The 16,194-nt window shown below is 37.6% G+C and overlaps 2 protein-coding genes across 2 annotated transcripts; both read right to left on the bottom strand.

Moving 5' to 3' along the window:
* Positions 1–52: 52 nt before the first annotated feature.
* Positions 53–4,892, bottom strand: LOC306845888 (uncharacterized protein). The gene is made up of 3 exons (XM_079378888.1): positions 4,390–4,892; positions 4,220–4,298; positions 53–1,328 (listed from the first exon to the last, which is right to left on the bottom strand). Exons 1-3 carry the CDS (start codon positions 4,711–4,713, stop codon positions 508–510), a joined length of 1,224 nt encoding a protein of 407 aa, XP_079235014.1. The 5' UTR covers positions 4,714–4,892; the 3' UTR covers positions 53–507.
* A 340-nt stretch (positions 4,893–5,232) lies between these two features.
* On the bottom strand, positions 5,233–13,659 carry LOC306845883 (GTP-binding protein 4-like). The gene is made up of 16 exons (XM_079378883.1): positions 13,551–13,659; positions 12,719–12,889; positions 12,520–12,623; positions 12,231–12,367; positions 11,979–12,079; positions 11,806–11,898; positions 11,531–11,722; positions 11,372–11,437; positions 9,121–9,210; positions 8,872–8,982; positions 8,621–8,750; positions 8,444–8,544; positions 8,044–8,241; positions 6,490–6,555; positions 6,214–6,348; positions 5,233–5,690 (listed from the first exon to the last, which is right to left on the bottom strand). Exons 1-16 carry the CDS (start codon positions 13,596–13,598, stop codon positions 5,538–5,540), a joined length of 1,896 nt encoding a protein of 631 aa, XP_079235009.1. The 5' UTR covers positions 13,599–13,659; the 3' UTR covers positions 5,233–5,537.
* Positions 13,660–16,194: the final 2,535 nt, after the last annotated feature.

Raw genomic sequence — 16,194 nt, 5'->3', positions numbered from 1 at the left:
ACATCTACACCCTAAAAAAATAAGTGAAAAGTCACAAATAAACACTTAAAGACAGAATTCCTCAATTAACTTTATTTCTATTAAATACAACACAGACAAATACAGTTAGTGTTTCTGCTGTGACTAGCTGCAAATATAAATGTATAATTATATCTAATTTAGATCATAAACTCTTCAAACAACACATTATCCTGTACATTTTAAGTACATTTGATATTCAGGTGAAACTAAGTATTTCATGTTGAAGGTCTGAATGTGCTCACACCAGCTTTCTAATGTTGGCTTTCATATGGTCTCCCTGCAGTATGTATACATAATGTATAATGCATCTCACTTCATTAGTTTTTGCAAAATAACTTAAAATAAGTGCCTGAACACTTTGAAACTCTTCTTGGTGGTTGCAGCACACTTCATCAAACAACAACAGAATATATCAAATATATTAAAACTAGTAAACAAACATCAAAAATGGTATCCTGCATTCTCTGTTGTGAGCTTGTGTATGTTTCAGGGTAGTGTGTCCTGCTGTGTGTGAGTCTGTATTTGGGAAAGTGCATGCGAGTCAGGGTGGTGTTTCTTGGTGTGTATGCGAAGGTACTGTTTCCCTGCGAATCGTTTCCCACAGCGGGTGCATTCGTACGGTCTTTCTCCGGTGTGGACAGTCTGGTGAGCTGTGAGGTGTCCGGACTGCGTGAAACGCTTCCCACACTGTTCACAGCGGTACGGGCGTTCTCCAGTGTGAATGCGCATGTGTGTGTCCAAACTCTGCGAGGTGGTGAAACTCTTTCTGCAGATCGCGCAGATGAAGTGTCGCTTGCCGGCTGCACCTGTCCGTAAAGCACCCAACTGGCCATAGAGACCCAGCCCTGAGATGCTACCCAGAGCAACGAGCCGCTGTGCGGCGAACAAGGGAGAATTATGGGATACGAGAGAATCTGACCCACCAACCCTCTGTGGAGAGCTCTGCAAGTGTGTGAACGTGTTACGGACAGAGTGTGTGCCCCAATCGGATACCGGATCCATATCAGCATTCATGCACAAGTCTTCCTGAAACACTCGAGGGACTTGGGAAGCACAGGTATCTGACGAGGTTTGTGCGAGGGAGAAGGAAGCATTATCTGAAGCAGTCAAGTCGACGCTGGAGTGCTGGGACTCATCAGCGCCGGAGTGTGTGTCTGCAAACGTGAGTGTGTGAGAGTGTGTGTCATGGTCAGGGGAGTGTGAGAGTGTGTAAGATTCCTGACCCGAGAGTTCGCCAACATCTGGTTTTGGAGAGTCGTGAGTTACTGCAGAAACACTTTCACCTTCGTCCTCATCATCATCATCATCTGTTGAGAAACACACACAGTATGAACAACATTTAATCTTACTGTAAAATTTGCAAAAATGCAAGTATTAATTACTGAAAAGTTAAAGTAAATTGTATAGATTTGTATTTGTGGCTGAAAGATTAGTCTTTCACAAGAACGTATGTCACACCTCTGTTCATCAATTTGCACTGGCTACCAATAGCTGCTTGCATACAATTCAAGGCATTGATGTTTGCCTACAAAACCACCTCTGGCTCTGCACCCCTTTACCTAAATTCACTACTTCAGACTAGGGATGCAAGATATTGGATTTTGCCGATATCTGATATTTTTCAACTCATTTTGGCCGATATATTTCCTTTTGTTTGGAAATAACACCAAGTCTCTCCTGTGTGGAAATTATAAGCAAATTATTTTACATTTTGGTTAGTTTTTAACAAGTACTTATTTGTTAGAATTAAACAACAATGAAGTTCTTTTATAATGACAGTACGTTGAAGCTTTGAAAATAACTAATAAACTATACGTCAATCGCTGCATTTTTTTTCAGAAAGCAGCAGTAGTAACCTTAACATTTTATTGTACGATTTAACATTTATAGATGGTCTAAAGCAAGAGTTGTAAAAATTCTGAAAATCTTTTAGAGCTCATAATTTGTTTAAAAAATATAACATATTACACATTAATGAATAAATCAGTATATAATATTATTTAATTTACAAGGTATTATGTTTGTGATTTTTTAAAATTCATGTAAGCTATAGCTTCTGACCTTTAAATCAAAACATACTCATGATTTTATGACATCAATAACTGCTTTATTTAATCAAACACAGTCTAAATGTTATTTGTGTATTTTACTTTCATTTTATTAGAAGTAGGCCAACTGCACCCCCTTACGGAATTAAAACTCCTTACCAAGTGGGCATTAGGACCGGGGGAGGCTGCCTCTGCAGCATGTGCTATTACTGTTTACACAAATATCATACACCGAACACTTCTGAGTTTAAATGCAGCAATAAAAAATAGTGAATCTAATCACCATTCAGGCAAAACTTTGCTTCAAAAATGAGCCACACAGCTGACGTGATTAATCACTAGCAAACCCTGAGCACATGTAAGTTAATGTATTCCTCTTATCGGCAAGACTTATCGGCATAATTTTGCGATGCCGATATTTACATTTAAAGCCATTATCGGGCAATTCTGATATCGGTCCGATAATATCATGCATCCCTACTTCAGACTTATGTGCCCTCTAGAAGATTACATTCTGCAAGTGAACCATCCCAAAGAGGCACAAAACCACTTTTACATTAAATGTTCTCTTCTGGTGAAATGACCTGCCCAACTCAATCAGAGCAGCTGAGCCCTTAGCTATCTTCAAGAAAGGGCTAAAACACATCTCTTCCATCTTCATTTGACCCTCTAAGAGAGAAAGAGAAAGAAACAAGAGCCTCTAACATGAGCATTCTTTATTCTTTTTCTATTCTATCTACTTGTTTTCTTTTTATTTATTATATGTGTTAATCTAACCAAAACTCGTCACAGCACTTACATATTATTGCTCTTTTGTTGGTTTTGATTGCTTCTATTGTCCTCATTTGTAAGCTTTTTTTAATAAAAGCGTATACTAAATGTAGATGTAAATATTTAAAAAGGGCAATATTCATACGTGCAGTATGCAAGGAAATATGCATGCATATATCATCTTTGGCATGGTTAGTTGGACCTTAAAAAAATGTATATTCCAAAATTAATATCAATCTAACTGTCCTGAAACTATAAGAACACAAAAATATGAACTGAATAATGCCACTATTGTCTTCTGTAGAGCTGCTTTATAACAGAAATCGAAGTTGTTTCATAATTTAACTTTGCAACACTGACATTGTTGTTGAACTGAACTGAGCTGAATAATGACACTATTGTTTTATTGTAGAGCTGCTTTAAAACTCTGTTTCATAATTAATTAACTGCACCCTTAACGCTATCATTGAACTGAACTGAACCAACATTAAACTAAATTGAGAAGAATAATGAGAATATTGTCTTCTGTAGAGCTGCTTTACAGCTGAAACTGAAGCTGTTGTTTAAACTAAATATTGTCACCTTTATTTATACAGCGCTTTTAACAATACAGATTATATATAGCTGAAATTGAGGTAATTTCATGACTGATGACATTGGTGACACTATTATTTTTAATAACTATTATTATATTAGTTTTGAAACGATCTGTGTTATATAAAGAGCTATATAAATAAGCATGACTTGAGTGTGAATTATTTAAAAGTTAAAATATTAATTTACGTAGAAAATGTATATTATATTTAAAAAGGAAATATGCATACTAGCAATACGTAAATGGTAATATGCATCTCACATTTGGCTTGGTCAGCTAAGGCTTAAAAGACAATTAATATTCAGAAAATATTATTGATCTAACTGTACTTACACTATCAGATGAGAACATAAAAATCTGAACTGAGCTGAACAATAACACTGCTGTCATCAGCAGAGCTGCTTTATAGCGGAAACTGAGGTTTTTTCATAATTGATGAAGTCTGCAGCATCTTCACTTCCATTGAACTGAATTGAATCAACACTCAACTGACTTAAACAGAATAATGACCCTATTGTCTTCTGCACAGATACATCTGACAGTCGGATCTGACGTCATTTCATAATTCATGAACTGACACACTGACTCTTATTGAACTGAATTGAATCTTCTTATAATAAATTCCTTGTGCGAACCATGGCATTTGTTTGCATTTTACTGAAGTTGAGAGCTTTGCCATAAAGTCTGGTGAAGCATTTAAAAATAAATATATTAAAAATATATATTTTTTTAATTAGTGAGTTTAAGTGGTAATGCATAACAGGAATGACCCGAGGCGCCTCACCCCCCAGCGGCGGCTGCTCGAGACCTTCCTCTTTGATCTGCATTTGGATCAAATCTCCCTCTTCACGAAACTCACGCATCTGGAATCCGAAAGACAACAAATAATTATTACATATATATATTTGTTTTTTACGTCTATTATAAAATACTCAAAACAACTGGTCCTCTAACCTCTGCCATTGTAGCCCGGCTGGTGGACTCTCCGCCACCGAGCGATTTTCTGCCCACCAGCGACTCGCGAGCGCTCACGTTACCATCACACCGACCATCTCGCGCCACGGTTTTCTCGTCGCTGTACCCTCGCGCCGCAACGATGGACTCTATGAGCTGCAGTTTCCGTCGGAGCTCCTCGTTCTCTTTCTGGTGGCGCGAGATCTCGATGTGTAAAACTGCGTAGCCGTCGTCTACGAGCTCGCAGATCTCTGCCACCGCCGCGCGAGTCAACGTCTCCATGATGGTCGCGAGCTGGGTGTGAAATGCCCGGTAATTCGCCATCCTTCGCGTTTTGGGCCGCCTGTAGGTCCCGCGGAAAACCGTGTACGTTGCGGTACAAGTTTAGAGTACGGCGATTACTGCGTTCGTTGTCCGTAAAATAAGACTGTCCTGCGTTGTTTTGATTTTCGGTGTGAAACGATGTAAACGCTTTGACACTGTTGCTAGTGGAGGCTGATGTCATTTCCGGGGGGCTCCGCTCAGATGTTGTGTCAAAATAAAAGTCACTGTGGACTATTTTTGTAACTTCTAATTATAAAACGTAAATATTAGCAATAAAATGCCTGATAATCGAATTCACAGATAACGGACAATATATGTACATTATACACAATTGTAATTCACTTACAGCAGTTCTGATATACAGTAACGCTGCACTCATGCTCTTGTGATTTGCTTAATTAGAAATAAAAATACAGAAATCTTTACCCAAGTACACTGGAAGGTTGTGAACACCCCATCCCGCACAGAAAAACAGACTAACATGACTCAAAGTTAATAAAGAATTTCACACGTGAATTTCAGGTTCAATACTTTGTATTTTTTATTTGACTCCCACTGCAGATAATAGCCTCAGATCATTTGATTTCTAAAGTGATGAAGAGTTCAAAATCATGATCCTGTACATTTCATTAGTCTGTATCATATCAAACATTTCGAATGATGTGATTAACACACATTTCAATAACTAACTAGTTCATGTTTACAGGTGTATTATCTGTATCAGAAAGAACTATTAAAAGTACAGAATATAACAAATATTTATTAATTATGGCATAAGGACAGGTATAAGTACATAAGACAGACGTATGCGAATAAGGCTGCATTTATCTGCGGCTGGTGCTGCCAGATTTCCTCTTCCCAGAAAAGAGATGCTTAGGTTTTTCATCAAACACGTGTCGATCAGATTCACCCTTCCTTCCCTCCCTGTTCATCTCCTTCTGTGAGCTCTTCATCATGGTCTTTACCTTCTTCAACATCTGGGAGAAATAAGACAGACAGTCCAATGAACACATCTCTATGTAAGTCTTTGTAACACTTAAGATTCCCTTTATTCATTAATGACCAATAGCTCTTTTGGCAAATGCATTCATGTATAAAAATCATGAAAATAAATCAGCAATCTGGTTTTAAGTGAAATACATATGAAAAAAAAATGTATTAAGCATTTTAACATGAGTTAAAAATGGCTCGCTATTTGGCAGGTATTGTATTAAAGTCACGATGCAGTCATAACTGTCTATCAATTATTTATAATACTGTAAATGAGCTATCAGTCATTAATAAACACCTTTATGAACCATTTAAAAAGGGAACCTTAATGTAAAGTGTTACCAAAATCTCTATAACCTCCTATATGAGTGACTACCTTTCATCATTTAATTTCATATTTGTCAAGAAAATTAATATTTATATACCTTAGATTTATAATACTATCTGTAATATTGATTTCAGAATTTGAATCGTTAAAGAAGATTATGCTTCAGGTAATGTAGGCTCTACCTTGGCATCTCTGACTCCTGATTGGTCCCTTGGTGGTCTCGAGGCGCTCTGACTGCGAGTGCGTGACGTTGGTGGTGCAGAGACTTCCCTCTTCCTCTTTCGAACCAGAGAGCGAGATCTCCGAGCATAGTGGCTCTAGAGAGACGTAAGGTGAACACAAGCATGCTCAGATATGTATACAGAAATCGATAGCCATAACCACATGGCACACAAAATCAAGTGTGTAACCAAGAGGGTTATGACTAATGAAAAAGCTTCAAGTAAACAGGTTCTTACTTCATCTTTATCGGTCATGTCCAAACCCAGATCAGTCATCTCCTTCTCCAGAGTCGTTCTTTCCACCTGCATCCACATATACCAATCAAACCAATCCATCTTTAACCAGCTAACTAAAAAAGCTGACAAAAATGGATCTAATAGGATGTTAAACAACAAATATTAGAAACTCTTGGTCACTTTATTATAAGGTATCCTTGTTACAGAGTAATTATACACTTAGCTACCGAGTAACAATAATTAAAAAACATTTATTTTTTAGGGTTAGAAACAGGGTTTGGCTTAGGGTTAGTTGTGTGATTCATCTTAAATATTTTAGGTAAAGTATGTAGTTAAGTAATATCTGATATAAAACTACTTGCTATCATTTAAACTAGGGCTGGGCGATATGGCCCAAAAAAATTATCACGATTATTCATATACAAGTTGATATAGATCATTATTACAATAAATGTCAAATCTTTATTTCTTTCATGTTTAAAGCCAGATTTTTGTGAAAGTTGTGTGAAAGTTGTAGAAACCAGACCATTAATTTTCCTTAAAATATCTTAATAGAAAAATGAATTTCTTAGTTTCTGCATGTTCTGAGTGATATTGTTTCAAATTAAGAAACAGGTGTGTGTTGCCTGGTAATATTAATAATAATAATGTTAATTTTTTGTCTCTTAGAAATGCACATTTGACAGTAGCTTGAGTTAGGCTGCAGGTGTAAATTTTTGTTCATTATCAAAATCAGTATAACATCTGTAAACATTGTAGCAACCTAATTTTTATGTGGTGAAATTGACATTTATGTGGTGAATTTTTTTTTTTAAATTAACCATTGGTCTCACATAGTAGTATACATTTAAATCATGATACAGTTACACATGATCACAGTTAAAACCACATATAGCACACCTCAATACCATGGTAAAAATATAACTGGGTTATATATATAAAACAGTCGCCTAGAAACATTTAGAATAAATGCACACATGCTATAGCTTAATCACAAATAAAAAAAATACTATAATTATATTCCATTACTCCTATAATAAAATTCAAAATAAATATCCCTCATTTCTGACACAATACCATGGTGCAGTTACTACAGTAAATCCATGGTAAATGATGGCGATGTGTAGATTGAAAGCCTTCTGTCTGTATCACTGCACACAATGTTTCTCCTGTTTGTCAGCACTGTTTCATCTGGCTTTAAACTAGTTTAAATCACCGAGTCATTTGTGTTCATCGCTGAATTCACACTGGATCTCACAGCGCTGTTTAGTGCTTGCGTGACCCAGACTCATCAGCGAGTAAACGCATCTGTTCTAGTGAGCTCACGCGTGCTGCCGTTTGAAATTTGAACCACGCGGTTAAATGGTCCGTGTGGCGCCTTTAGTGCAGTTTCGTTCCGCTTTTGCCGCATGAACATTATATCAAACATTTATCAAACTCTCAATATCGTTTTATCAAAGAAAATTATATTGTGATAATTATCGATTATTGATTTATCGCCCAGCCCTAATTTAAACATATACAAAAATAAGACTGCTGGACAGAAAGACTGACCTTCTTGGCCGTGCGGGGAATTCTGGGTCCCTGTATGTCTTTCTCTTTAGATGCGAGAATCTTCAACTTCCGTTTCTCACGAATCTGACTGGCGAGCTGCCGGATCTCCTGCATCTCTTCATCCTCACTCTCCTCCTCAGAGTCGTACTCTCCGGCCTTCTCACGTAGTTCCTCTTCCCGCTCCAAATCCTCCAGCCTCTGAGAATGAAAGATAGGACAGAAATTCAGAACATGTCATCTGAAACAAGGATGTAACCGAATATTCACTACAGGGGCCACCAAAAGTCAATTTTGTCATCAAAAATCCATATGAGCAACCACTAATCTGAATTTCGGGAGGCACTTGACATCAGTGGTTACAGTCCTTAAAAAGATTAAAATCAAGGCATTTGTTTCATACCTTCATAATTTCCGGGTCAACGTAGTCAGCAATATTGTGACCCTCCCAAATCTCAGGAATCTTATCCTGCTTTTCTTCTGGATTCATCAAGTCCCAGTATTCTGAACACACAGGACAACATTTTTAGACATGTCTGGAGTGTATTTGTGTACGTGTGTATGTGTGTTTATATCTTACTCTGTAGATCCAGAGTGTAATCGTCTCCCAGCTCGACCTCCAGGTCTCTCTCCAGTCTGCGTTTAGGAGCATCCGTCTCCATTGCCTTCCTACGGAGCAGAGCCCCCTCAGGAATAAACGGAGGCCTTTCCTGCACAAACCAAATCAAAACCATTTACAAACACACTATGTTTGCAGGAAGCATTACCAAAGAAATATGCTTATGATCAAGCGGACGCTGGTCTTTGCAATGAAGTGCAAAGAGCATGTACCTTTTGATCTCTCTTGGTAGGAACTGCCAGATGAAGTCTGTTCAAAACATCATGGACCTTCTTGGTTTTCATCTTTGTGTCCACACGGTGAGCCAACAGCCGATCACATGCCTGTAAACAATCAATCATAAATCGTTTAAACCACCACTCTACACCAGCCTTCAATGCTATCTTACGCTCTTATTTGGTACATGAAACGAAGAGGCTGATTTCAGCGAGCAGGTTCGTGGTGAGTGGTTGTGATCTTACCTCAGCCTTCACCTGCATCACTCCCTCTTCCGTCAGAGAGCTGGTCTCAATCACTGTGATCCCCTCAGCAGTGAGATCCACAAAGATTTTCTAGACACACAGAGCTAAGTTTCAGTGTTACTGCAGAAAGTCCCAGCTAGTTGCAGCTACATCATTCTCTTTTCCTATCATCCTCTAAACTGTTTTAAATTAAATCTAACATATCTTTATCAATTGCTGAAACAGTAACATTAGGAAGCTAGGAAGATCTTTTGAAACAAAACTGTTGATTAGAAAACTGAATATACAATGAAACTGAAATTTGTCTCCAAATCTGTGCTGTTATTTTGTCTGTGGAACACAAAAGGTGAATCTTGACAAATTTATAAAAGAACAAAAATCACCATAAAAGTCAAATGTGTTTGGAAGAAGTCTGTCATGCTGACCAAGGCCGTGTTCACACTTGGCGTCTTTTTTGAATAAAAAAAGTTGACAAGAGCATTTTTTTAATGAAAAACAAAGCTGGCAGCGTCTGTTACAAATAGCAGCCGAGAGCGTCTTTTGTTGCCATAGCAACAGCTGCAACAGTAGCCTAGCCTGTGTACTGCAGAAATGTCAAGAAAGAGTAAAAAGTTGGCTCTTGCGTTGGCTTTTGAAGTTAACGGGAAAGAAAATGTCGATTCACAACGACGTTTGTGGGGGCACGACATTATTCGGGGAAGGAACTAGTACAATCAGTCTATCTACCGGCACCTTCTCCATTTTTCTTCTTGTTGTTATGGAAATGACAGATCTCGCTACTCGCTTGTCATTGGTCAGCTGTCAAAAAGGCGCTTGACGTAAGGCGTTTTTTTCAGAAAAGTAGAATTTTTTTCAACTCGAAAAAACGCTCTGAGCTGCAGAAAAAGACGCCGGCGGTGCCGTTTTAAAAAACGCTCAGGACTTTTTTGAAAACACGGTTTACTCCATAGGATTATAATGTAAAACAGACGCCGGCAGCTTCGAAAAAGACGCCAAGTGTGAACACGGCCCAAGGCTGCATTTGTTGGAGCAAAAACAGTAAAAAATAGTTTAATATTACAAATTTTCTACTTTATTTTTTTTTTAAATATATTAATTTATTTTTAAATAAAGGCTGAATTTTTAGCAGCCATTACCCCAGTGTCACATGACCCTTTAGACATCATTCTAATATACTGATTTGCTGCTTAAGAAACATTTCTTCTTATCATCAATGTTGAAATAAGTTATGCTGCTTAATATTTTTGTGGCAACCATGATACATGTTTTTCAGGATTATTTAATAAATCTTAATAATAGATATTTTGACAATATAAATGTCTTTACTAGTATTGTGACAATGTCAAAATCTCATGATACGATAACATCGTGATATGAAGTACACTATACGATATTTATTATGATATTTAAAAAGTTAAAAAAAGACTAATGAAGAATTGAAAAATGTTTTTTGTACATTGTAAAATAAAATTTTTCTAATACATTTTGAGAGTTCAAAATTAAGAGCTCTAACCCATGTTCTTAACTAAGAAAACTTAGGTCAGTGAATTGACTTGTACCTAAACTTTAAAGGGGACTGAACCCTCTTTTTATTTGTGATATACTGTCTCAGTCTAAATTGCATTCACACTGGTGTTTTAGGAACCAAAAAAAAAATATTATAAACAACAGTGACAGTAATAGCCATTTATTGTAAAACAATTTCTGTAAAATAAATGAAAATGAATATTTGATAGGTATATTAGTACACTAGCTATTAGTAGTCAGCAATTCATAGGCTACTGCACTTTTAAGCTTTTATTTTGATGGACACGGCAGTAGAGCTTTTATTTTAAAGGAAAACTCAGCTTCAGTGAAAACAGGCTTACAAAGACGCATCACTACAAATCTAGTGAAATGCTATAATCATCTGCCATGAAAATAAAGCCTAACTGGTGGCGTTCCCAGACGCGCGCTAAACTCACAGCATGTGCAATAAACGAGTTCACTGCATTCGTTCACTGTGAACGGAGCTGTTCTGAGGCACTGAAAACACAGGATCATGAGCTGATCGCATGAACAATGTGTGCACTTCACTTTAAAATGCACAGCGAAAACAGACTTGATGAAGAGATTTAGCCATATTGTGCGTTCGGTTTTAGTTTGTTTGACAGATAATATGCCAAAGCATAACGGCCCAAAAACACAACTTTGAAGACCCTTTTTTAGGATGCTTTTTCAACATTTTTGAATGATTTTGAATCTCAGTTACCTGATTCTCCTCTGAGAGTTCACTGATCTTCCGGACGTCACTCTTATTGGCCATCACGATCAACGGCTGCATCACAAATAATCATCACTGCCATCGTTCAGCACAATAAAACTGTATGTTTTACTGCATTTAAGTTTACATCTTCATATGAGTGCGTACCTTGTTGGCAAACAGCGGCCGTATATTGTTGAAGAGCTCTAGTTGTTGTGAGAGCGTGTGTCCGCACTGCTCTGACACATCCATGACATAGAGGACAGCAGAACGCAGGTGAGCCAGAGCCGTGATGGCCTGCATTTCTATGGTATTCCTTTCTTCAAGAGGATGATCCAAAATACCAGGGGTATCAACCACCTACAAACACACAGCCGTAATAATCAGGAACATTTTTCATATGTTCATATAATATTAAATCAGTGCATTTTTCTAACACTCACCTGCCAGCGCAGGTATTTGTAATCCATATGACCCACAAACAAAGATTTGGTAGTGAAGGCGTACGGCTGGACCTCAACATCAGCACGGGTCACCTGTACACACATACTGCATTAAAACCTAATATTAAAAACAGCACATACACTTGACATTTAACCTACATTCACAAACAAACCTTGTTGATAAAGCTGGACTTGCCAACATTGGGGTAACCACACAGCAGGAGGGTTCTGGTGTTTGGGTCAATAGTAGGTAAACGGGACAGATGCTGCCGCACTGCAATAAAATAAATAGGCATTTACTATGCACAAATGTCTATCAGAAGTAAACGAGATAGTGCTTATCTGGCCAAAGTCTGTGCTTCAGTTTACCAGAAAACCGTCTGTTATTTTGGAAAGTATCTGTAGATGTGTGTAAGTGTTTGTACCTTGTTCTAAATACTCCAGACTCTGTTTCTGTCGCTTTAAGATGGTGCACATGCGCCCCAGTGCGGCCCGTTTCAGCTGCTTGCAGCGGTACAGCGAGTCTCCATATTTCATCAGCCGCACATAATCTTTTGCAACACTACAAATGCACAGACACACAGTTTCACTCAGTGAAATTAACTGCAAATACCGACAGATGAGACAAAAAAATGCCAACATATTTAATTAAATCAACCACAAATTAATGTTAAAGAGTAATGTCCACGATGTTGATAAATTCAACAGACTCACTTGTCAATAAGGTTCTTGGCGATGTTGATCTGACCCAAAGCCAGTTTATAATGATCTTTATCATACAGCACATTCATCAGATCAGCATAGAAGGGGTGAATATCCTGAAACACACACATAGTTAGTCATTCATCTACCAAACAAAGGATGGCCAGGAATATATGACCTTTATCCCATGCATATAGTTTGTGACACTTACATCCAGTTTGGGAAAGTCGGTGAGGATCTGTGACAGTCGATCATGGTAGTTCTGCTGGGTAAATTTGACTTTGCGCATATAGAAATGTCTAATTCGGTGGATCTGATAGTGTTTGTGTACTACAGTGGGAGTTTTTCGCTGGGTTTTGGATAAAGTCAGATCTATGAAATCCTACAGGGAGAAAATCAAACAAATAAACAGTTACACTCTTGCTTTATTATTATTACTTTTATAATAATAAAAAAAAGTTTCAAGTTCCCATACTGAGACACACCTGGGTTCACACATATTGACAAATGACTTTAAGCATTAATGACTACTTAAGGATTTTATAGAATAATTATATAACAAACACAACAATATTATTATGATTATTATTTTTACAAAGGCTGCACTTTCATATCAATCTTAGACATACAACTAGAAAAAAAAATCTGAATTTCCCTTATATCTGCATTTTCCAGGAATGGAAGAGAAATACTATTAAATTCCAAGGTTTTCCATGTTAATGGGAATCCTGGTAATACAATGATATAAAACTAACTTAACCAAAGATCATAACCACATTAATACATTTCATGCCTCTACAGCTGTTCAAACCCCACTACCACACGTTCTTCATTTTAACATATGACGCCAATAAAACCATGTTGACAGTAAATTAAATTACAATAAATTAAAAGTTAAATGGCTCAACACCGCGCGCACGTGTGTTCAATGCGAGCACCATACTGTCAATTTCCGTTATTAACGCCAACACCAACAATACTTCTTATAACATTTAACCCTGAATATGCGAGTACGTCGTTAAAACACGCCGTTATTTTCCTACCTTAGCGGTGGGAACCACCATAATCTTTTTAAAGTTGTACAGAGCCATGATCGCGGAACACGCTACTCTCTACAGAGCACGCGGAAGGGACGAAACACGCAGCGGACGCATGCCACGAAGCACGACACACGTGGTACAGCGCTGACGAGCTCACAGCGCCACCTAGCGGAGGGAGGAGCCACTCTGGAACTGGAACTGAAGAACCAAGTCGTAAAAAGATTAATACAAGCGCAGTTTTTAAGCAACACATTACACACACACACAAATTTTGCTAGGAATTAAATGATAAAACTTATATTTATGTTTCAGAACTATGAAAAAAAAATTAAAACGCGAAAGCTGTTTGAACTGTGGGACTCCAGATAAAATGGAAATTAATGTTTCATGTGAATCCAGAGACATTTTCCCAGAATCTGGAGTCTGGACATAAACAAATACTAGGTTCAACTACACATTTAGTTCTACAGGATGAGTGTGTTCAGTGCAGTGCCAAACATTCAAGTCACCTTTATTCAAAGGGCAATAATAATTGTGCAACCATTTGCCCGCCTGCCTGAAACAGTCCAAAGCAGTGTTATATTCAACTAAAATGACATGACCGCACTTCTGTATTCAGCATAAACCCGTTAAAACAACATTCCGAAAAACACAAAATCACAGCACACAATCAAAATCATTTTTAGACATTTTATTGACACAAATTTTTTATTTGTACAAGTAAACCAAAACAGTTAATAAAGAATTTCACCAGGTTTGCCTCTGATTAGCCAAACCTTCAAGTAACTTCAAATAAATAATTGTATCAACATGTCTTCTGTTCACAAACAGAGCACAGTAACATAGGAAGGGTTGGGAAAAAGAGGGAGAGGCAAACGAAACACGGTTTCCTCCGCAGTAGTTCAGCACTCGTGTGTGTATTCTGCTCTGTTTCTACTGAAGTCCTGCAGTGATCAGGAATGAAGCTGATTTCTGCACAGAGCTGGTGTTGACAGTTGCATTACCATCAACACCACTAATACTGGCTCAATTTCAGCGCTAACAGAACACCATTTACAGGGACGTGAGAGCATGTTTTCAGGAGTATACATGATGTGTGTGAACATGAGATGACGTGTCTCCTATATAGGTGTTGTATTTGTGTGCATGTTATTTACTAAGATGACTGCTTACGATCAAGACCAACTTAAGGAAACATTATATACTGATATGATGCACAAAATTTATGAAAAAGACACAGAAAAACAGATGCGTGAACTGCACCAACTGTTGCAAACACTGTCACTGTAGGACTAACAAGCTAAACATTTAATACAGCACACAAGATAAAACAGCTGAAAAATAAATGGAACAAGGTGGAGTCAAAACAGTGGGTGGGGTTTAAAGTCTGGGTGGGGCCAATGATTGTGTGGAGTCAATACTGTGGGAGGAGTTTACAATGGGCGTGGTGAATATAGGTGCTAGAGAGGTTGTTTTAAGGGAGTGGTTTGAAGTATGGGAGAGGCTAATGTTATTCAGTAGTCAGTACGGAGGGAGGAGCTTACAATTGTGGGTGTGACTTAAATTGTCGGCAGGGAGGTTGTTTTAGGGGAGGAATTTGAAATTTGGAAGGGGCCACAACTTGTGTGGAGTTGATAGGCTTGTTCGACTTCATGCGGCAGTCATGGAGCAGTCAATTCAGTGTGTGGATATTACGTTTGTTCCTTTGCTATAGTTTTATAGTTGGGTTTGTGGGATGTGCGCAACTTCCTTACACTTCGACTTCGTGCGGCGCCTGACAAAGGCAAAGCATTCTGGTTAGAAAATTTGTCCAATTTTGATTGGCGCTGTAGCCTCCTTACAATCACATGTGCCATCAAAGTACCGCGAGAGCAAAACGAGACCAGCCGCTTAGGTCAGGTGCTGCAGTTGCTCAAAATCAGCTGCAAAAGCATCAATGACAACACACTTTATTCTCATTGGTCAGATTCTGTGATGACAAGGACAACGTGCGTTGTGTGTTTATTATAACAATTCAATTCCAATAATGCTCTCAAATCTGTTTTTATAACAGTAAAAGCTTTTTTACTCTAGTCGCACTGTTATATTGAGTCATGTTTATCAAAAAACAATGATAAAAGCATATTTATCCCCTACTTTATGGGTATATAAATAGTATATCTGACCCTGGACCACAAAATAAATTTTTCGAAATTGAGATTTCTACATCATCTGAAATCTGAATAAATAAGCTTTGTTATGATAGGACAATATTTGGCAGAGATACAACTATTTGAAAATCTGGAATCTGAGGGTGCAAAAAAAACTAAATACTGAGAAAATCGCCTTTAAAGTTGTCCAAATGAAGTCCTTAGCTATGCATATTACTGATCAAAAATTAAGTTTTGATATATTTACGGTAGGAAATTCACTAAATATCTTCATGGAACATGATCTTTACTCAATATCCTAAATCTGGCATGAAAGAAAAATGGATAATTTTGACCCATACAATGTATTTTTGGCTACTGCTACAAATATAACTCAGCGACTTAAGACCAGGGTCACACATGTTTATGTTGAACTTTATTCATGAACAAATGGCTTTGTATTAAACAGTATAAAATGTGTTTCTGTTGCTCATGAAAACATTTATGAAACGTCTGTG

This window comes from Barbus barbus, assembly GCF_936440315.1.
Source record: "Barbus barbus genome assembly, chromosome: 26".
Classification (NCBI taxonomy): domain Eukaryota; kingdom Metazoa; phylum Chordata; class Actinopteri; order Cypriniformes; family Cyprinidae; genus Barbus; species Barbus barbus.
The sequence above is the reverse complement of the archived record's forward strand: the minus strand, read 5'-3'. Positions and strand labels throughout refer to the sequence as shown.